The sequence below is a fragment of the Aulonocara sp. 'chitande type north' Nkhata Bay genome, linkage group LG12, assembly GCF_057382095.1.
Source record: "Aulonocara sp. 'chitande type north' Nkhata Bay isolate Kocher_YH1m ecotype deep benthic linkage group LG12, A_spYH_male_GT1.1, whole genome shotgun sequence".
Lineage (NCBI taxonomy): Eukaryota > Metazoa > Chordata > Actinopteri > Cichliformes > Cichlidae > Aulonocara > Aulonocara sp. 'chitande type north' Nkhata Bay.
Genome location: NC_141355.1, coordinates 18013879 through 18035889, shown reverse-complemented (window position 1 = coordinate 18035889; position 22011 = coordinate 18013879). Strand labels below are relative to the sequence as shown.

Here is a 22011-nt window from a genome sequence, read left to right as displayed (position 1 = left end):
TTGGAATTCATGCTTATTTTTGTATTGGGGATTTGATCCAGCTCCTTTACACCGATCATAAAGGGCCACTTGGCATGCTAATTGCCTTGCCCCCCATTTACGCACTCCCTGGCTCGCATGGCTAATGGTGTCGTAAAACATACTAGTGCGCTGACACCTCCCAAACACCAGGTAGGGAATACTTGGCGCTATTAAGGTCCTGAGCATGGCCTCGTTTAAGAGGGTATGAAGGATTCCCCGGTATCATCCGTTATCACCAGCGAAAGATCCAAACCAGACACAAGAAACTGTAATCCAAAGAGAGACGGTTGCTCCTTTAAACACACGTGTGCTAAACATCATGCCAGCCTTTAACATGGGTGCTCACAGAGAGAGATAATGATTTAAGTAAACTGTTGAAGTGGTAAAAAGAAACTGCAGCTCCCAGGCTCCGCTGGTGATTTAGCTTTTACAGGGTGTCTGGCAAAGCTGTTAGGGGCCTAGTATCAGTATTTTGAGAGGCTTCCTTTGGTAAAGTGCCTTCCATTCACTGTACGAATGCTGACAAACAAATGTTACTGCAAAGTCATTTCCGTGCTACGCACAATATAAAGAAAAATTAAAAATTAGGGAAGACTAAGGCTATGTCCCACAGCTTCTGCCTTGCTCTATTGTATAGCCTCAGTATATGCAGTGTATGAACTGTGGACCAGTGTGGCTGCCCTTTGTATAGAAAGTCATTAGAACCTCATCAGTTCTGGCACTGAAGCACCTTCAAATGATGCGGAACAGTACACTGAAATACCCCAACCCACCTAACATGCACAACGGCTGGGAAAACTGTGTGTGAGAGTGTGTGTGTGTGTGATTATATATGTGTGTGAGGTCACACTGAGGCCCAGAAATAGTATTCATTAGTCATCCAGGATGTCAAGCATAGTGGGCCCCTGCACCAGTACTACTGGGTGCCATAGACACGTGCCCGTGAGGGGACACTCCATTTAGACCCCAGCACCTCTGTGCATCATTTGAAAGCCTCAAGGGCTCAATCCCCACAGACGTCTTTGACCCAGCGAGACGGGGGCAGGCAATGAGGTGAACCCACCACCGGAGGCAGCGACCGGACGCACTGCAGAGCAGAACGTTCCGGTCTGTTTTTAGCCAATGACCGCAGAGCAGGGTGCCTTCTCAGAAAACTAATTTTTCCGTGACCATCACGGGTTTGACTAGCTGAATTTCACTGACCTGTTCCTATTTGCAGAAATAAACATTGGCACTGGCTTAACGGGCACGTAAAACAAAGTTTTACTCTTGCTTTCTGCCCTCATCGCCCCTCATGCTTTTCTATTTTTGCCTTCATCTTTTCTCTAATTTTACCCTTCTCACCCCTTCATTCACCCTCGTTGCTCTCAGCGCCTCCAAACTCTCAGTGAAACCTGGCAACAATTACCATTCCAACAGCTGCAGCAATAACCATTACAGTAGCACTTACAGTATTACTTATACAGTAGGCACAACTCCAGCAGCATGGGCACCAGACCAGAGCACTGTGTCTACCCCCTCTTTCCCTAGCCAGCAGGCCCTCATTAGGGGCCTTGTAAAGGCCTCATACCTGCCAGGCAAGGGCCCCTTCACCCTTCAACTCCTCCAGGCTCCAGGTGTGTAAGGTGGCTGCACTTCACCAGAGGGGACAGCTTGGGCTCATTTAACTCGATGGCTACTTGCCCTGTGCCTGCTGCTGCAGCAGGCCCCTGTAAACTACAAAACTGTAAAACTGCACGGGGGCAGAGAGGGGGAGTGGGGTACAGGGGGCTGGCAGGGGTGCGTAGGGGAGCAAGGATTATGACCCCGTAAAGATGAAAGAAGTTGCGGGCAACAAGCGATCAAAGAGGAAGTGTGTCAGCAATGATATGGCAGGGAATTGGTCATATCAGAGGCCCCAGGTCGTTCAGTCTCAGCCTCCATCTGTGTGCGTTTGTGTGTGCGTACTGAACTCAGCTCAGCGGGGCCTAACAGCCACAATGGAAACCATTGGTGCTGGATAACACAACAACTTTCACAAGCTGCCGCTTAATTGCAGTTTAAACTGCACTAGGTCCTGGGCAGCACAGCATGTTACTGTTAGCATAGACACACACACACACGCACACACACCTATATTTTACCTGAGAAAGCATCTGTAGTCATCAGCCACAAAGTTAATCTGATCTCACGGTTAATGTAGAAGCAAAACCGCATGGGGCTGGTTAAGTCTTGGTTTACACTCTGTTTCAATTACTAGCAAAGCTGTGAGACAGCATCTAACTGTAATTGTGTGTGAGTGTACGTGTATGGAGTCAATCAACCTAGTTATATGCTGGCCACTAAACTCACTTAACCTTGTTATCTTACTACACAGCTCCAGCCATGTATGTGGAAATTGAATTAGACTTGGAAGCTTTTAATAGGAAAACACAGAAACAGCTTTGAAACAATTAGATTAGATGTCTGTATGGCTAAAACAATGAATAGTCAGTTCAGCCTACATGAAAGCACAACAGTGAGGAGTCAGAGATCGCGAGGAAGAGGGGGAAAGAAAACAGAGGAGACAGAGGAGATAATAAAAGAAGCCCTAGCCCTTGTCCAAGCCCGGAACTGACAGATGATGATAGTCATCTCAAAAAAGATATAAAAAATGAAACATATAAAATTTCACCCACCACTTGTACATCTGAGGGCACTCTGGACAGAAAGTCTAGCAGCTCGTTGTTATCAATGGTGTAGGGATCTCGTAGCTTCTTTGTAAATTTATTCACTCCTGCAGAGAGAAAAGTGGGGGCAGACGGGTAAGAATTGAAAGAAGGAAAAACAGAGACATCTTTATATTTGTTGTACTGTCTCTGTGTGCTCACACAAAAAATATCATGGCACACAGATTTATTTAGCTAGAGTATCTGAATGTTCTTATATACTATATGATGTAATAAAAAATACAACATTAGCTCACCCCAGGCCAGCAAAATATATCGGAGAGGGATGAAATAGAGGATGATGGTGGCCACTCCGAGAGCCACGATAGCTAACCAACTTAAGAAAGGCACAGTCCAGTTAAATGTGCTGCAAAGAGAGGAGATGGAGAGTAATATAAGCAGCAATGCTTACTCCAGATATAATAAAAACATGCTGAGAAATAATGTAGGAATGAGTCAGCAAAGTTTAACAGGTTGCAGGGAGAAATTTTTACACCTTTTTGAATTCATTAGTGTGAATGCACTTAGATGTAGAAAAGCACTTTTTTAGAAACAGTTCTTTTACTTGTATCTTCAACTATAACTTTTAATGAAACAAAACTTTCTGCGTATGAACCGTATGTTAAAAAAAAAGGCTGTCAGTACATACGGGGATGTAAAAAATGAATAAATAAATGCTTTTGTGTAAGTGCATGCAGTGTATTTAATCTAATATCTGCATGACAAAAGGTAATGCAAGGTCAAGTAAGATATGGTGGACATAAAGACAAGCAGTCTTTCTATTTGTTCCCCAGGGTTGGGTGTCACACTGGCATTAATTCTTGAGAGCGGCACTAAGTTATACTCAGTTATGCTGGCAAAGGGAACCGGCCAGAGTGGCAGAAAAAAAAGAAAACACAACCAAAACAACAACACAGGGACGTGCGGAGCAGAGCAGAGCGGGCCGGGTGCCGAGGAGCAGGCTTACGACTCACTTCTTTATCCTCTCGCCATAGGAGGCCACTTCATCTAGCGCATTCTGCACACTGATGCACACGTCCTGAATGGCATAAAGCTTGTTCATGAAGCCCTTTCTTTCTGAGTCCTGCAAGAGGACAGATAGAGATGTAGGCGAGAGACAGAGAGAAAGAGAGGATGAGGGAGGAAGACGTGGAGGGAAACAGAGAAGAGACAGGAGGAGAGAGGGAGGAGAGAGAGAAGAGAGAGGCTGGGCACAGGCGTCTTTGTGAAAACAATACATTTTAAATAGCGTCAAAGATTTGGAGTGGGGAGCCAAATCACCGGATATCCTGCATAAAGTGACAGAGTGCTTTCATTCCAGGCAGTAATAGAGATATAAAGTTGGCAGAACAAATCAAAATGTTTTCCTCCTTACGAATCCTCACACAGGCAAAATTTGAATATGTGAATAGGCAGAGAGAGAAGCAGAATTAAACTGAAAGCCGAATGGATAGATCAATCTTTGGGCTCGCTCTCTCTCTCTGCTGCTGCTGCCAACACAGCTTGGAAGACCAGGCAGAGCTCTCTTTTGTCCTCCTGGCTGGCACAGTGTGATGATGTCACCAGCCGTGACATCATTATCATCCTTATTAACACTGTCACTCAGCACCAAGACTTCAGAGTGGGAGGGGTCAGGGGGAGTCACAAAATAGGCAGGCAATCTGAAGCCGACAACCCCTGCCCTTCTTACCGAAACAAAGTGAAGAATTTAAAAAGTCATGCAACAGTCAACGAGCTGCTGACTGACAGGCAGGGGCACGACGGATCTGGACAAAATGAGGTGACAGAGAGCAATTAAACGCCATTGGCTGAGTGAGGACATCGACACGCAGACTGGTTGTTGCAATATGTGAATGGTGGACATGCTCGGAAGACAAAAGGGTAGAAAAGAACTATCCAGGAGAAAGTCATACGAGTATTATGTGCACTATCGTGGGTGACCTGTTCATAATGTGGCAGGAGGAGGTGATTTTTAAACAAATTGGTGAAGGAGGAGAAGGCTGTAATTACAGGATGATCATGTGAAAGTTCTCTACCACATCAATGGTGTAAACACCTGTAATAGAAGAAAATAAATTACAGATGCCAAAAACAGTGAGATAAGAAATGGTTTGAATGGAATAAGCTGAAGAAAGTAAATATTTTACACAGTAAAACAAAAAAAAACCCTCAAATCTTAATCAAGAAAAGTTTCCCCAAAACCAAAAGATGATGATATAACCACACATGCCTAGTATTTCTCTCTGTGTGTAGGAAAGACTATGTTACTGATGAAGATTGATGGACGTTGCTAGATTAGAGAAGTAAAGCTCTAAGTAATTATAACTACCATCGCCAAAGAAGACAGTGAAGCAGTCAAAGACCTGAAACCTTCAGGACCTCAAAGGCCTTTACCACATTTCCATCTTGAGGCCAGCCACCTCACCACAACCCTCCCACTGAGACCCAAACTGCCCCCCAAACCCACCCTCGTCTTTTTGCTCTCCGTCCAGGATCAGATAATGTGAAAAATGAACCATGGAGCAGTCAGGGAGACCACATGGCCTCCCCAGCAAAACCACACAAGACAAATAGATATAATTAGACAGCGTCTCTGGGTTATTTTTCTTCGCAAATATTTTACAAGACTCCCTTTCTTTCCTCCTCCCGCTGTCCTCCTCTTCTAAGGCCTTTCCTCAAAGTCCATCTGTTTTTCATTGCTGAGTCAAACAAATCTCAGAACGCAGGGTCTATTGTGCTGGGCTTGGTGAGGCCGAGCCGAGCCAGGCTGGGCCGGGTCAGGACGTTTTATTTTCGGTCCTGGGCTCAGGGGAGAGTGTTTGAGGGCCACAGGAGTGGTGTGAGAGACCGGGCGGGGGTGGAGAGGATAAGTCAGAGGTCATTTGAGTATAAACCATTGCCACATGCCCTTCGGACTGCGGTCTGACTCCTATTTCCTGTCTTCAAACACGGCTTGGGGAGGTGGGAGGTAGCAATAACACCGAGGGCCACGGAGAACCTTGTTTTCCCAGCTTCCCTGCACACTGCGCACATATGGAGTCAGGCAACCTGTTCTTATAATGGAACCTAATATGCACACAAACACACACACCCTACAGCTATTAGATAAGGTTGATCTGCACACCTGGTCTTGCTGCGTGACTCTACAAACAATATCCCAACAGAGATTAGATGATAGGGGTCCTTGATTTCAAAAGGCAGTTTCTTTTTCTACTGAGCATGTTCGCACTACAGTGTCATGACTAATAGAGAAAGTACTCATATCAAAATAAAATCTGCGCTTCTCAAGAGCAGATCCATTACAAGTTTTTTAAATAAAAGACTTGTTTTTCATGCTTTGAGCACATGTAGTTTGCAAGAACCGTGTGTTTCAATTAGCTCACATGTGGTAAGTAATTAGAACATGGTTTTTCCACTCTTGCCCAGCTTCTTGTCTCACTCAGGAGGAGCGAGTGCTTTACAGGAGTCTTAGGACCTGTATTTCCATCTGTGTCTTCCTGTTTCTGTCAGGGAGACTAAGTGGGTTTGTTTGGAGAAGTGAAGGCAAGGCTAGTAAAATCGACTCTGGCTAGGCCTCTCTCTGATTTAGCTTGGCCACAGATGCAAGCCATTTTAATGCTCAAAGCATGCTACAAATCCCAACACCTACAGCAACCCGGTCGTGATGGATGATGCCGCTTGGCTTGAATCAGCCAGGCAACATCATGAACTTGCCTAATGTGTTTAGCATCATTAGTTTTAAACACTCCAGCTTCATCTATACACAATCGATAGACAGACAGACAGACAGACAGAAAAGTCAGCAGAATATTCTACTACTGTGCATTAGAAGCTCCATAAAGACAGTTGGTGAATGAGATGCTTCCTTGTGCAGAAGGAATTACTTGACATCAATTAACTGTCATCAAGTCGGTAGCTGAAATATTTAGTGAGTTAGTGTCCTTTGTTGGGTGAGAGTTGCATGTTTTAATGGCATGGATGCCATTTAAAGAAAATAAATGCATCCCTATGTCCAAGGTTTGCATCATTGTTTGGATGTGTGAAGTGCGGTATGAAATCTCAGCCTTTATTGCCCAGCAGCCGAACAGCAATAAAGGCTCGTTAAAAGTGATGCGAGTTGTTTATATGTGTTAAGGAAAAATAACCCCTCAGTGATACCAGAGAGAGCCCAGGGACACTCTCACACACACACACAGTCAAAGAAACAGCCAAGTCAGGCTAACCACATTGCACTTGCTGGTAAATTGTGGTAAACAAATGTGGTAAACTCCTTGAAAACTAACTTAAATATTTAACAAAGGGAAGATGCACAAAGCCCAGGCGCACTCGACTGTTCCATTTCTCTCTCAGAAAGACACCACCATCACACCAAAGTACATCTATATGCAAAAGTGCAAAGTGAGCAGTTGTAAACTTTACAAAGACAGTTTGTTCTTCACTGACCCAAGGCCTAGAGCTAAACAAGAGAGAGGTCACTGAGGACTTCGCCTATTAGGTTGGACTCAAATATCTGTCCTATATCTACTTGGTGGAAAAGAGAGAGCCATTGGAGACTATTTTAACCTCTGATCACACTGTTCTCCCTGCTGATTTACGCCATAAAAATGATAAACCTAACCGTTATAATGTAGCGGCATATATCCCATCAAACTGCAAAATGAGTCTGAACCACAAGCGGCTGCAGCTCATTGCCGCTGTGCTAAAATTGCACCTGTTTTTCTTTGTTTTTCCTTTTTTTTGCCCCTCTCACTCTGGCAGCACAGTAAAAATTGAAATGTCATATAAAATGTGACAGGATGCTAATATGTGGCTCCCAGAGGGCATCTGAAAGCGTTCTTGTTGATTTTGTAACTGCAGAGAGAGATGACATCCTTCCCATTTCCACCCCAGGAAAAAAAAAACAACAAAAAAAAACCCACTGAAAAGTTGAACAACTTGAGGAATGCTAGAGGGTGACACGAATTCAATTTCCAAAGCCTGCGAAAGAACTAGCAATGACACGATAATAAATAGTGCATATGATTAGCATCTACTGTATATTTAAATTAGGTGTGTCGCTACTGAACAAAAAAGAAAACAATGATTTTGTGTTGATAAAGATGTTATTTGGGCGTGCATTTTCTTTTTAATTAGTGGAAATAAAGAAAATGATTGATGAAAGTGCATGTCACTGGAAGGAGAGCAGGCCTTTATTGGTTCATTTGCATTCACCCATGGCATACTGTTCTCTCTAGTGGCGATGTGTCGAGCACTGTACATGAACCACAAGTCAAGCAGAGCACTATAGAGACAGCTTACCCGAAAATGAAAAAGCAGGAAAACATAGAGAACATAGAAAAGAAAAGCTTCCAAAATTGTATTTTATATAAATAAAAACTCCAATTTTCACTGCTGAATTTCTGTTAATCAACACCTTCCCCTTGTTTCTAGTTTTTAAGATTAAATCTGTTTGTGAGCTAAGCATTTTTTGTGGTTTATTTTTCCCATTTTCATGTGTTCATTAGCATTTTAAGAGTAATAAAAATATCAAATGAAGCATGGAACCCATTTTTCTTATGTTGGCCATTTAAATAGTTCAGCTGCTCTAAAGCTATTGTGTTACCGAGGTCTATTCCAAGTAATACCAACTCCACTGGGGACAAGATGAGTCACAGATTTTACCAATTGGGAGTTAAGAAAGGCCCCCTGGGGAATAAAAAAAGAAGAAAAAAAAGGACCCAGTGGCCTAGAATACCATCTCTTTTCTGTTAGGAAATGACAACAGGACAAGACAAAGACCCTGTGAATGGCCTCAGATACCACCCTGCAACCTGGCACCTCGCCAGCGCCACATGAAAGGGGCAGATGTTCGATTTTTTTTTTTTTTTTTTTTTTTTTTTTTAATCGGTGGGTACCATTTTAATAAATAATTTATCCCATATAACAGCTAATCCATGGGCAAATGGGTGAGGGGGGATACATTTTTTTCCATCTTGACCTCTCTTTCTCTAAACATAATACAGAAATATTTGTGTTACTGTGCTGTTGAGATGCACAGCACGTCCAGTAAAGATGAGAAGGGGCATCCTGAATCCTGCTCCTATAGGCCGGAGCAGAAAGACTGTATATGTATTTTCCTGCGTTCACATGATGTGCTGCATTGCTCGTTTGAGAGAACCTGTGTGTGCCGAGGGTTGCTTCAACACAGTCAAAGACAAGCTCCAGTTAAGTCTGTCAGCTGAAGGTGGCCCGCGCACGCACAATGCTCTCTAGCGCTAATTAGTCTCTTCACCCAGCCAAGTCCCATTGCGGGGATAAGTTTACACATACGTTAGGGGGGAACGAGAGTAGCGAGTTTTTAAAGGAGGCGGCGCTAATATATTTTCAGTTTGACCTCTGCTTCCTGTCCTAAAGAGAAAGGTTTCTGGCGTTATGAGTGTGAGTTTGTGTGCGTGTCTCTAATGCGTCTGGTTGGCAGGAGGTTGTTTGCCACTGATCATCTTTACCCATATCCCCGTGGGGCCTCTCATCACCTCCACCACACCAGCCACTCTATCAAGGCTCAAGGTCAGGTGTGCACACAAAAACATAAATGACTACTACCTCTCAACTTCTGCTCTTGATCACTTGATCACCTTCTCCTGGCCTCCCGCTGCATGCCACGCCCTGAACCGCCATCCTACCTCACCTCTGCTCCCCCTGCTCCCGCACTCTCCTTCCCCTGTCCTTCCCAGGAAGCAGCCTGGCGGAGTGTGATGAATGGGACGACATTAGTCTTGTCCTCTGTTGGCCTGGTTTAGCTGCTCCAGCCCATCTCCCCTCGTCCGTCAGTCTGTCAGTCTGTCTAAGTGCGTCTGTTTGTCTAAGTCTCTCTATCCGGGTTGGCTTAAAACACACAGCATCCCACTGTACTGTCAAATGCCTAAAAGATGAGAGTACATATCAGCTTTCATATTTTTAAAATCAGGGAAACATACAAAACTCAAAGACACGCGTGTCACATTTTTAACTACTCTCATTAATGACATCATATTTTAATCTTGCTGGGGTGAAATTGCACCTCAATCTGTAAAACCTGCTAACCTTGGCATGTTTTTAATTATACATTCATGTTCAGACACACAGGAGATAGAAAAAGCTGTAAAATCTACTGTCTTAAACTTTGTTTTGGAAAGGGGAAAAAAAAAAACAACAGAACGAGAGTGCATTGCTATGAAGTGAAGGGATCACATCTTCAAAAAAGTAAATAAAATATGCATCCTCTCTGTGCTCATTACAGATTTATGACTCTTGTTAAAAGAAAAGGTGGCGGCTGCCTTCTTACATGTCTGACTTTCAAATTCAGACGACACTGCTGTCAAGTGTTGTGCTCCACATTCTGTCCAATGAGAGACCGAGAGGGCTGAGTGTGTGCCATCTCCAACATCCTATTCGGCGAGAGTCTCGATAAGAGTTACTTTGGGTGGATAAGAACACGCAAGAACTCCTCACCTACAGTGCAAGGAGCTGCTCGTTGTAATCCTTTGATGCATAGTTCATCAATCAAAAAGTTCAGTTGGTTCAGCCACTTGTGTGTATGCGATTCAGAACAATAACAGTTGGGGGGAATAGTCATTGTTGCATTAGGCATAATGAGCATTGGGATTTTCTTCAGCAATATGTGACAATTTTGCAGTTCCTGTAGCAACTTTAAAGCAAAAGCGCTGAGAAAAACATTTAAATCACCGCACCAGCCACCGCACACCCATGCACACACACTCAGGGAACTGAAACTCACTCGAAAATGAGTTTGTTAGCTGTCTATTATCAGTGACTTAGGGGGTCATAAGGTGTGAAAGTAGTCCTTATGTGTAAGTGAGTCCTAATTAGTACTTTCAAAGAAGCTTGAATCTAAAAGCTTACTTTTTGGCACGCCAAAAAAAAACCCCAAAAAAACATTACACCAACCTAGAAGAACATTTTATTCCCTTGTGCTCCCTGTTTCTGTGCAAACTGTATCAAAAATAAATAAGCACAAAAGCACTCGAGTGACTCCCATGTCACCTTTTATTGCCCCAGAACCAAAAGCCCCACCAGCAAAACACACTGTCACACCTCAGTCTACACATTTCACCTCAATGTTTAACAAGTCTACAATGCCACAGGGAAGTCAAAGACAAAGACAGGGGCCGCTTTCCATGCTGGAGCTCAGTAGCTTCCCCCATTACCTTAAAAAGCAGGCACAGGCAGAACCCTTGCAGTGGGTTTGGATTTGAGGGTCAAACGTGCAGTGTGTGTGTGGGTGTTAATCGAGACGCGGACATGGGGGACAGGTACTGTACACAAACCCTGACAGGACGGCACACAGAGGCCGCTGGACAGACGATGAGCTAAAAAAGGGAACTGGGAGACAGCAACAAACACCATCGGGAGTCGGTGCCAGAACCACACACAGATCAACTTACCACCATTGCTCGTATCCATTCAAAGTGCCAGGAAGCCAACATATCCTCGAGGATATGGTTTTTATCACGGCTGTCCTCCCAGGGGCCTGGTTTAGGGTCCTTGTGGATAGATTACAGTGAGATGTTCTCTTTACAACCCACAGAAATTAAAGTCAAAAGGTTTAGAAAATGTGGATGTTTTGCAGCTGTGGTCTTATACATTTATATCACCCTGTGCAGGAAAGAAAACAGCAAAAGCACTGCAATCAAAACAGCTTCAGCCTTGCAATGCAGAAAATATTCTTTTTTTCAGTGCTCATCTTTATTTAAACTTTGAAACAACAGCATTGGGTAGTAAAATTCAAACTAAATATGCATCTCCCTGAGTCCACTGGACTATTGCATATCTATCAGGATGAGCGCCCGTGTCCGCAATCTCTACAAAGACCGTGGTCACTGCACTGTAGCGCATAAGAATAGTGCCGAAAGCAAAGAAAAAAAAAACAAACCAACAAAAAAAAAAAAAGACCCATGGTGCAAAAAATTACCAATTTTCATTTGAACCAGGCTAGAAAGACTGAGAATGAAGGAGTGATGATAGAAAGCGAAAGACAAAGCAAGAGATATGCATCTGGGGGGAATAGAGATAGTGAGAGATGATCCACCTGATGTATGTGTGTGACAAAGAGGGAAAACAAACAAACAATGCAGTGTGTTTTGCATAGACAGACAATACTCCTCTCTGCCTCTTTCACCCTCCTTTTTGTTTTCATTCCTGCCTCTATTAGCAAAACATGATTAAAATGCAGTTCCTACCAGCGTCTCTGCTGAACAACGGGGGAGAAAAAAAAAAAGACAGTGAGATGGGAAGAAAAATGAAGCGGAAAAGTCAAAAGCATCTTTTACAGCGTGACGCTTTTCATCCTTCACAGGCGGCAAGAAGAAAAGACAGACATTCAAACTTTATTCTCTTCCCTTCTCTCCTGCTCTGTCTCTTTCACCCATTCTCCTCAGCAGCTGAACCCCCCCGATACCTGCATCTCAAGCTCAATAGCCTCCCCAGAACAACATTTCAGTCACACTTTTTCCCCCTCTTCCAGAGCATTGATATAATTCCCAGTGCGCTCTTTAGTCCAATTACATTATGCCATGCCGTTATCTGAGTGATCGGCACAGTGCCGTGACTGGGGCTAAGAGAGGAGTGCGGTGGCTTAGGGAGGTGCTACAGAAGCTCTATGTGCTATCTGGAGACAAGTCGTGGAAACAGCGCTGCATGTGCCCTATTTAACTTTTCATGGAGCGCTCGCTTAATAGTATTGAGTGGAGAAAAAAAAACGGAGAAAAGTTGTGGAGAGAAAGACGACAGTCAGCCACATTTGAAAAGAAACAGAGATTCTGGGTGTTAACATCAACAGCTGAAAGTGGCTGTGAGGCCTGCACTGGATATGTGTGCTGATACTAGCCATCCATCAGCAGTTATACGCTTGCAGGAGAAGAAGCGATGAACACATACACACACACACACACGGGCAGGATTGTGTGCGCCCATACATGTTCTGTATGTTGCATGAGTCATGCCTGCAGGGACAGCAGCAGAGGGTGAAATGGCTGTCTCAGCACTACAGATGAGTAGGATAAGGAGAAACTCTGTGGCAGTATGAAGAAACAGGGAATTCTATATAACTCATCAATAGCACCTTTAAAATCTACTACTGATGTGTCAGGTTGGATGTACACACATTACATGAGGATATCCTAAATACTAGAACTATATTAAGCCTCTGCCTCAATAGGTTAAAAAAAAAACAAACTAAATTATAGAATAGCCGGTGGGTTACTGTTTGACCCCCAAATCTGATGCCTTGAAGAACTGGGTCTATTAAAAAAAAAAACGACGACAAAACATTCACATTTTTTCAGGTCAATGTTCAAACTAAGTAATAACGTCTGCTCTATATTTACTACGAGGAGAAAAACGAGTCGGAATAATCGAGAAACCAAAAAGATGATTTGGTACATGTGGTATGTCTGTGTACGTGTGTGTGTATGTGAGCGAGATATTGATAGATAGGCATAGAGGGAGAAAGAGAGAGGGAGTGCACCGAGCAGTAAGCCCGTGAGCAGGACATGATTGCAGTGTGTATCTTATCTGTGTCAGGTCCTCCTGAGGCTAGTGGAGCCTAGCTGAGCGGAGCACAAGCGCTTCAGTGACCAGTCAACCGTGTGAGGGTAATCTCCTCACTCCTTCAGTCTGTCTCTCTCCCATTCACTCTCTCTTTCCATTTTTCCAGTAAGCCCCCCTCTGGGAGGCAGCTGAGCTGCACACACACATCCACGTGAGACGTTCACACAAACACATTAACGCACACAAACACTCGCACCCGTGCAGAGCCTAAAGGCTACTGGCTCATGCCAGCTCTGGACAGCGAGCCCACAGGTGAGTGGAGACATCACAAGCTACATTATACACTTAAGCCCCTGCAGCCACATGCTTGTAAATACAGGAATGTGCAGCGTGTTTTTGCTATCTCACACTGCTCAAGCTGTATTTCAAGATGGTGAAAGGGGTCTACAAAGATACTGCAGGATGCAGTTTTAAAAGTGTAAGACAGGTTTAAAAGAAAACCATGGATTTGCTTTGTGTAAAAGGCCACAGATACCTGTCCATATCATTTAAGAGATTCCTTTTGGCATTTCATAAAAGAAAATCAAAGACGTGATTTTATAATCAACAGCACAAGCTGAGTTAAAGGTTTTTCGATCATAAATTAGACTACAGGACTCTCAAATCGATGAAAAAATGTAGACCTTTTTATCCCTCAAACACTCATCCTTATATGTAGTATAAATAATAATAACCGTAACTGTTAAATCTAGATACGCAATTTCAATAAATGTGTCTCTTACGTTTATGTGTTACATGAGTAATGCACTTCGGGATAAAAAGAAAAAAATTCCATATCAAGGTGAGTGCACACACACACACACACACACACACACACACACACACACACACACACACACACACACACACACACAATGTGACGGAAGGGAGAAGACAAAAAGAATTAGTTTATGTCTAACATTCTTTCACCCTTTGTGTGCTTGCCTATTTGGCTTTAACAACTCAGCCGTCCCCATCAATTAGTCTAGATGCTGGACTTTCATTGAGATTAAGTGACTAATATCAGTGCTTGCTCACAAGAAAGACACTTTTCACGTCTGCCCAACAATCTGTTAAGTCAAAACACATGTGGTAATCCAAGGCAAAAAGCCTGCAAGGGGTCCTCTATGCAATGAAAAACAGGTGCTCTAGTTTTTGGCCATGTAATACCCCATTTACCCTCTGGAGCAAAGGTTATCCAGCTAATAGCTGCCTTGTGGTGCACTGGGAAGAGCTGTGCACATGGCCCAAGTAAACATCTGGGACAGATTGTACATACTTGCAACATATGCTTCAAGTTCAATTAAAATGAGGCCTTGGCACATTTATTAATCTTTTTTTCCTCTCCCTTTGCTCTCTCTCTCTCTCTCTGTTGCTCTCTTTCTCTTCTTCCCACTCTCCCCTATAGGCCTGTGCCATTAAAGAGGCCTCCTTTGACCCGTCCTTCATACTTACTCATACAATCTGAAGCTGCAGCTCATATCCAATGTAAAAGACCTCATATCCAATGTGAAAGACAAATTTGCTAAGCCCTGAAAGTCCATTTGTTCTGCACTTAACCAGGTTGGAGGGAGAGCAAAGGGAAGAGAGTGTGTGTCACAGCAAAAGGGGGGGGGGAAAGTCAGGGAAGGGGATGATTGTGGAAAGGGGAAGAAGGAGAGTGGGAGGGGAGAGAGATGTAGGCGAAGAAAAAAGAAAAATGCCCCCTTTCAACTTCCCTACAGCTCAAATGAAATGCTAACAGTTGAGGGGAGCAATAGATCAAAATGTATGAAGCCAGAGTTGGTAAATTGTAGCCTTTGTGGCAGCTGTGCTATCCAGCATCCCAGCCCTGTGTGAACACAGAGCAAGGCCTTCTTATTTGGAATAATCAGTTCGCCACCAAATCTGACGGAGGCCGCACAAACTGCTTCCGCACCTCATTTCAATATGAAAGTCCAAAATGTATTTTATATAATCTGCAGCTTTTCAAATGCTTGTATTTTTTATTCCCCCACCCCACAGAGAGGAGGTTAGAAATGCAATAAGGAGGACAGACACAGGGAAGGAGTGGGGGGAAAAAAAGGTTCAAGGTTGCCTGGTGCATATCTTCAGTCAGTGCCCCCCTGTACATTTCAGCCTTGGAACTTCACAGCCAAGAAACTTTCCTTCTGCCTCTGCACTGTGGGAGAGGATGTAATGCTCACATATTGCTGTGTGTTCATCCCTCAACTGGCTGCCTGGCTGATTGATTGCTGACTTTCTAGTGGGATGACTGTTTGACCAATGACACAATAAATGTTGCTTCTTTTTTTAAAGTTTTTTTTCTTTAACCATTCCTTTTTGTTGTCTGTTGTAAAGTTGGCGTTAGATAAGTAAATGTAGCCTACAAGTCCAACATCAGCTTTCTTGGAAATGTTTTTTTTTTTAAACATTACCAAACCAGACCATCCATATTATCACATCACAATCTGGTGTGAGGCAGAAAAGTATCAAGCATCAAGTCAAATCATTTTCATTTTCACACTAAATAAAACCAAGTGCAAACTATGCTAAAATGCCACTCTTGTTTCACACTGCTTGAAACCTCAACACACCAGAGTCTGAAGGAGAAAATTACTTTCATTTCAAACCTGACACACAAGAAAAGCAGACAACACAGTGGGTAGATTAAGCGCTGTGCTATTTCAATTACCATTCCCAGGTGGAGCACTGACAAGGTTCTGTATCCCGTCCAGTGGCATTTGTTTCAGTAGCTGTTCCTACAGTGCAAACGAGCGGAGGCAGTAAAGTAGCCACCTGTTGTTACCTGATAGTGTCTGGACAAGCCCAGATGCTGTTTTACTGCGACATAAAGGAGCAGTGAATGGACCTAAATAGCTAACTAAGCACTTTATATGGGTGTATGTTCACAGGAAGAAAGACTGAAGCACAGTGTCTGTAAAGTTAGCGCACTGTTGTACGAAGGGAAATTTAGGGATAATGCACCAAAGCGCGTCGAAAAGATCAAAAACAAAGCGAAACCCCGAGCAGAAAAGGTGAGGAATATGTTATGTACACACCTAAAGAGAAAACTTTTGAAAAGGTTAAAAAGGTTGTACAATCTGTGAACATGTGTTTGTGCCTCAGGCAGTGAGAATATCTGAACAGGGGGAAGAGATGGGAGGGGAAGATGGAGTCATTTTGTTAGTCTGTTTGTGTTTCCGGTCTCTGAAGCAGTGTCAACCCCTCCTGAGGCAGTGTGTGTGTGTGTGTGTGTGTGTGTGTGTGTGTGTGTGTGTGTGTGTGTGTGTGTGTGTGTGTGTGTGTGTGTGTGTGTGTGTGTGAATGCATCTCTGACACGAGACATAATTACCTTGTCATCTTTGTCAAAATCCTCATCCTCATCCTCCAGCAGGTCCTCCACTGCTTCCTGACAGTTGCAACAGAGCAAAGAGAAAAACGAGAAGGAGAAATAAAATGTTTATGCAACAGCTATAGTGCAGATAAACATTAGATAACAGAGGGTTAACATCATCAGAGCATCCAAAGAGGCATATTAAAGCTGATTGGTTCTGCTTATGTCTGGCAAGAGTTTGTTAATGAGTATGGAAGACATGCAGAAAGCACAACTATTGGATTTGTGAGTGCTAATATGTCATAAGCTTCAGAATGGTTCTCAATTAGAATTTAATTTTAGAAACATTCTGTTGTTCAAATATGTTGACACTTCTGGAAATGCAAGCAAATGCTCTGGCTTTGAATTTCCACGGGCTGAGGATTAAAGTCTATTCAAGCAGTCAAACGGCATTGCACAAAAGCATGTAAGACTTATACTGTTCAAAGGGAGAAGACAGCAGAACTCCTCTTCTTCTGACCTCCTTAACCTCTGCATGAGTCTCTCACCTCCACCACTGGTTTATATACATTCAGTTCTCTATGCTTGAAGTGCAGAGACCGAGTCACAAAGAACAGCAACTATTTGCTTCAGTGATCCACAACCGAGAAAACTGGAGCCGACCTGACTCTGAAGCCCCGAGAAACCACAAGACATACTGTAAAACACAAAGAAAAATGGCATGATTTACGACGCTTGCTCACGCTCGGTCTAAATTCACGACAGCAAACATAAAGGGTACTGGACAAAATAAGTAGCGCACATTTTAAACAATTATTTAAGACACACTGGAATCACATAGAGACCTCTATGTGTGAAAGCAAGGCAATAATCACACGTGTATCCATAGAAGTTCATCCCTGAACACCTTGGTTCACACTTGGCTGTGTCTTGATACCACCAAAGTGAAAACCATTACAGCTGCATCTTATCCACCCTCTATCAATGACACATCACAGCTTATCATATGACAAATCATATAGTTGCCCACGATTTACATAAACAAACAGCCGTATCATAAGCCCTACAGCTGTCAACCTCGGATTTGATCTGCTCTCATTGTTTGATAGCGTTACCAGCCCCTACCCCCTCGAAAACCTTCACCCATCCCCGACATTACTGCACCCCCCCCCCAGCAAATCCAGAACAGTGCAAACTAGTTTGGAGAAATCCAAAAATCATTACTTAACAAGACAATAGCTTTTGTCCTTTTTGTTTTTCATTGGAATACGGGGGGAAACTATGTGGCGGCTGACATAAGCCTCTTATGTAAATGCAGCTTCCCACACAAACAAAGACGAGTTCAGTCAGAACAGCAGAGTCGAGAGGGTACTGCGTGTGCGTGCGTGCGCGTCCCTGTTCTATCAATATAAGTGAATCGCTAGGGCAAAGTGCTGTGCATGTATGTGTGAAACTCCTCATTTTAACTGTCTGACTGTGTAACAACTGGCCATTCCCAGCTCAATGAAACTCTGCCATGTCTAGACAAATAAGCTCGACTGTTCACATTTGACGGTCTCTTTATTGACACTGAGCACATCCAGCGCTACACTATACAAATACCGAAGAGGGAATTCTCGTGCTCAGTCAAGGGAAAAGATGTAGATGAGATACTGTAAAAATGAAAGCCTTCTGGCATCTCTAAACAAATGAACTATAACTGTTTATAAAGACATGATGGTTCCCTCCAAATCCTTTCATCCATGCCAAAATAGAAATATAATGGAATCTTCCACACAGAGGCATTAGCAGGGCATGCCTGGCACATGCTCCAAACTTTAAACAAAGAAATGAGCATGAGCTAGGTGGAGAAGCATGACCTAGAGAGACAGAGAGAATGATAGAGTCGTTTGTCTCCCTCTGCTCTCCGCTCTGCTCTCTCCCTTCTATTGCCGCTGGTTACAGAGAGAAGTCATGTTTCCTGCAATGAGACACAGTGTAAAATTAATAAATAAAAAGACACGGAACATGTCATCTGCCCTGAAGATTGCCACGGCTAAATGCGTGCACTGAAGCTACTGTCTCAGTACGGGAGGATATAAATTACCTCAGTGCAGCCAATGAATTCCAAACATCCCTCTTTCGTTCTCTGCATCGCTCTCCCTCTCCCTCTATTTGTCTCATTCTTTCCTCTTTCTAAGACCTGTTTGGTGTATGATATCATTTGTCTGCTTATCCCCCCCATTATCATGTTGTTTGAATTACTATCATTACAGCACGGCAGCATCAAAGCCTTGCTGTCGACAGGATCGCGCAGGGCTCACATTGCCTGCAGAGCTGCTCCAGTCAATTCAGTATCTACAGAGGTGGGGATTAACATATTCAGACCCATTCAAATGATACAGGGATGATGCAGGCTACTCTTACAGATTACATTGTGCCCCATAAATACATACATAGATGCGATAATATGAAATACATGCAAAGAATGCAAGCGAGCGCAATGACATTGAGAGTTCGAATGGCTTTGGATGTGTGAATGCATCTGTTTGGTCTTTGCCTAAACGCGAAGAGCTAATTTGCAAGAATTAATTTGCTGCTGCATTCCCTTTCCAACACATGCTCTGCATGCTCGACGCGCTTTATCTGAATTATTTTTTGCCTCTTTTACTGTATTTTGCATCAAGGCAAAAATACCAGCTGCAAATTAAAACAGCTGTGAGTTAAAACCAACAGTGCATCGTCTACTTAATCCGAAAACAAGTACACTACTGCTGTTTATGTGGAGGTTTCAATTATGGGGATAAGTCATCTTTGAGTCAATCCATATCACAAAAGTGGTGTATTATGTCCTTATTTTAGTGGCTAGAAAACTGTGGTGCCATCACTTTAACATAACTGGTAATTGATACATGATTGCTAAAAACATGGAACTTTAGCATCACAAGACCAAACTTTCGATTCTTGGTGCATATATGGTTGCCTGCGAAATGCACAGTTTAGGTGCCTGCACTTAAAAAAAAACAAAAACAAGAAAGAGTTATTAGGAGCATTAAGATCTGATATTTCTTGCTGGAGGGGACTATTTCTATTAGCTGTGCAGGTAAATATCTAAAAGTTTTTCAAGAACAGTTATGAGAAGCTTCTTGCACAACATCAGCGGTGCAACAGCACCCCTAGTGTGTTTTCAAGGACAGAGAGCATATTCTCAGGGTCAGACGGATTATTACTGTGATCTTCTGCTTGCTGGATACACAGCTCTGTGGCATTATGCTGAATTTGATAGTAAATATGATCATAAGTTAAATCATAGGAGAAGATAAGACAATCATGAGTATGTTCACATAAAAGAAAAGGGCCAAATCAAGGATTTACCTAAGGTCACTGGAAAGACAGAAACATGGTAAATGTATACAAGACTAATCAGCTAAATATTTATATCGACTGAGGCACTGCGCACAAAGTATTTCAAATACTACTTCACAAGTCAATGATCCACCATCCTCCTGGTTTTGCAGGAAAAAAAAATTGACAGAACCTGTCTGAATCAATGAAACAAGCGCACACAAACACTCCATAGGGGAAAAGTAAAATTCTACTACTAAACTAGCAGCTACATCATTTTCACCTTTCCCCTGAAAACTGCCTCTCAACTCGGCCTTCTCTCTGCTGGCCGTACGGAGTTCCACTATTTCCTCTCCTCACCTTCCCAATGACAGCCGCGTGGGGAATTGACGGCGAGGCAGACATCGCCAGCGAACATGAAGATATACTTTTTCCGTCTTTTTTTCTCCCATTCCTCTATCCCTCCCTCCTTCCTCCTGCTGCTTTTCCTCTTTGATACGTGAGGGGGTTTTAACCTCTCCAGCTGCTGAGGTTTGGCTGAGTGGCTGGCTGGGGGATCTCAAGGCCCTGCTTGGTATGCACTGTCCATGAGTGCATGTGTATGTGTGCACATATTGCCTACACCACAGTTTCTGCAGACTGGGGGAAGAGCTTCGCGGCTGATAAGGCTGAGCCTGGCTGACCCACGCGGGCCCTTCACAAGCTGTCAGAGCCGTGGCCCTCAGAGGGGGGCCCTTCCATCTGCACTGCCCAAGCCAGGGCTCACCCAGCAGGGGGCTGGATAGGGGTGAGGCTGGGGTGCTACCGGAGCTGGTGGTGGGGGTGAGAAGGGCAGCTCCATATTCATGAAAGCAACACCAAATTTCGTGAACGCTAGAAGATATTGAGTTTTTGGGCTTGTTTTGTGACATTTCGAACTCACCAGCTACTTCTTCCTTTCCTATTTAGCTACTGACAAATCACCAAGTGTTCAGCCAGAGATTAAGCAGCTCCTCCAGCATTATTTGTCTTTCTCAGATCTAAAAAGTCTAGCTTTTCTCATTGTTCTTCATATTCAATTGTGCTAACGAGTTCTAGAGCAAGTAACATACTACATGTCTTGTATGGCAGAAACACATACATCTGTAGACTTAAGCTCAAGGTTTAAACCAAAAACACTAACAAAGAGCTATGGGTGGGTATGCTATGAAGACAAAATAACAACAACAACACCAACAGGCACTGAGACAGACACCCTGAACTGCTGGTGTTGTTAGCAAAGAGCACAGACAGTTACAAAGGTTCAGTGTGATGAAGGGAGTTAGACAAATGGAGTGGGATGGGAGAGGGGGGTGGCAATATGATGAAAAGGATGGGAGGATTTTGCAGTGGCATCCCTGTTGCTCCCGATGCTCCCGTCCCGCTTCAAACTATGCCCGCTGCCTGTCTTTCTGCCTGCCAGCCTGCCATCCTATCTGCCAGTTTAGCAGAGACAGAGAGGCAGCGAGAGCAGCAGAGATGAGCACGGCGATGCCGGGGCGGCACGGGGGAAATCAGCGGGGCACAGGCGCTCCCAGTTAAAAGTGACATGACCTTTTGATTTTGTCACCTGTCACCAACTGCCATGTCTGACTCCACACTGAGGAGTGCCTGCCATCCACCGCTGCTTTCCTCTGCCTCCATCTCTCTGAATGCCTCCCTGTCTTTTTCTGTCTCCTGCTCCCACTCCATCTCCTTTTCTCATTCCCCTTGTCTTTCCAGAGTTACAGTTTTATGAGCAAAAAATGGTGTGACTTCCTGGAGGAGTTGAGGTATAATAGGCAGCGCATTCTCTTTTCCTTCCAGCTTTTCCTAATATTTACTTCTACTCCACCTGCGTTGCGCGTGGCTCTTAATGAGGGCAGATGTCAAGGCACAGTGTTGCGAGCAAAGTTGTTTTGAGATGCAAAATCAAGGAGAAAATAGAACAGATAGAAATCGCAATGAAGACTCGCTCTAAAAATGATACAGTGTTCAAATAACATGTGACAATTCTGACTGGAAATAAACCAGATTTTATTTACACTAACGAACAATACGCTGCTGTCACACACAGCAGAGAAAAGTAAATATTAAACT

The 22011-nt window shown here is 43.6% G+C and overlaps 1 protein-coding gene across 6 annotated transcripts in view; it reads right to left on the bottom strand.

Moving 5' to 3' along the window:
• The window catches only part of LOC147317236 (multiple C2 and transmembrane domain-containing protein 1-like), a 138114-nt gene that overhangs the window by 7579 nt on the left and 108524 nt on the right, over positions 1–22011 (bottom strand). For 3 of the 6 annotated variants that reach the window (XM_086313996.1, XM_086313997.1, XM_086314002.1), the window contains 5 exons: positions 16609–16665; positions 11132–11230; positions 3683–3792; positions 2966–3075; positions 2679–2776 (listed from right to left, as the gene is read on the bottom strand). In XM_086313996.1, coding sequence (XP_086170122.1) covers positions 2679–2776; positions 2966–3075; positions 3683–3792; positions 11132–11230; positions 16609–16665 — 474 coding nt within the window. The remainder of the gene's footprint in view (positions 1–2678; positions 2777–2965; positions 3076–3682; positions 3793–11131; positions 11231–16608; positions 16666–22011) is intronic. The other 3 variants (XM_086313998.1, XM_086314000.1, XM_086314001.1) reach the window with 2 other exon arrangements.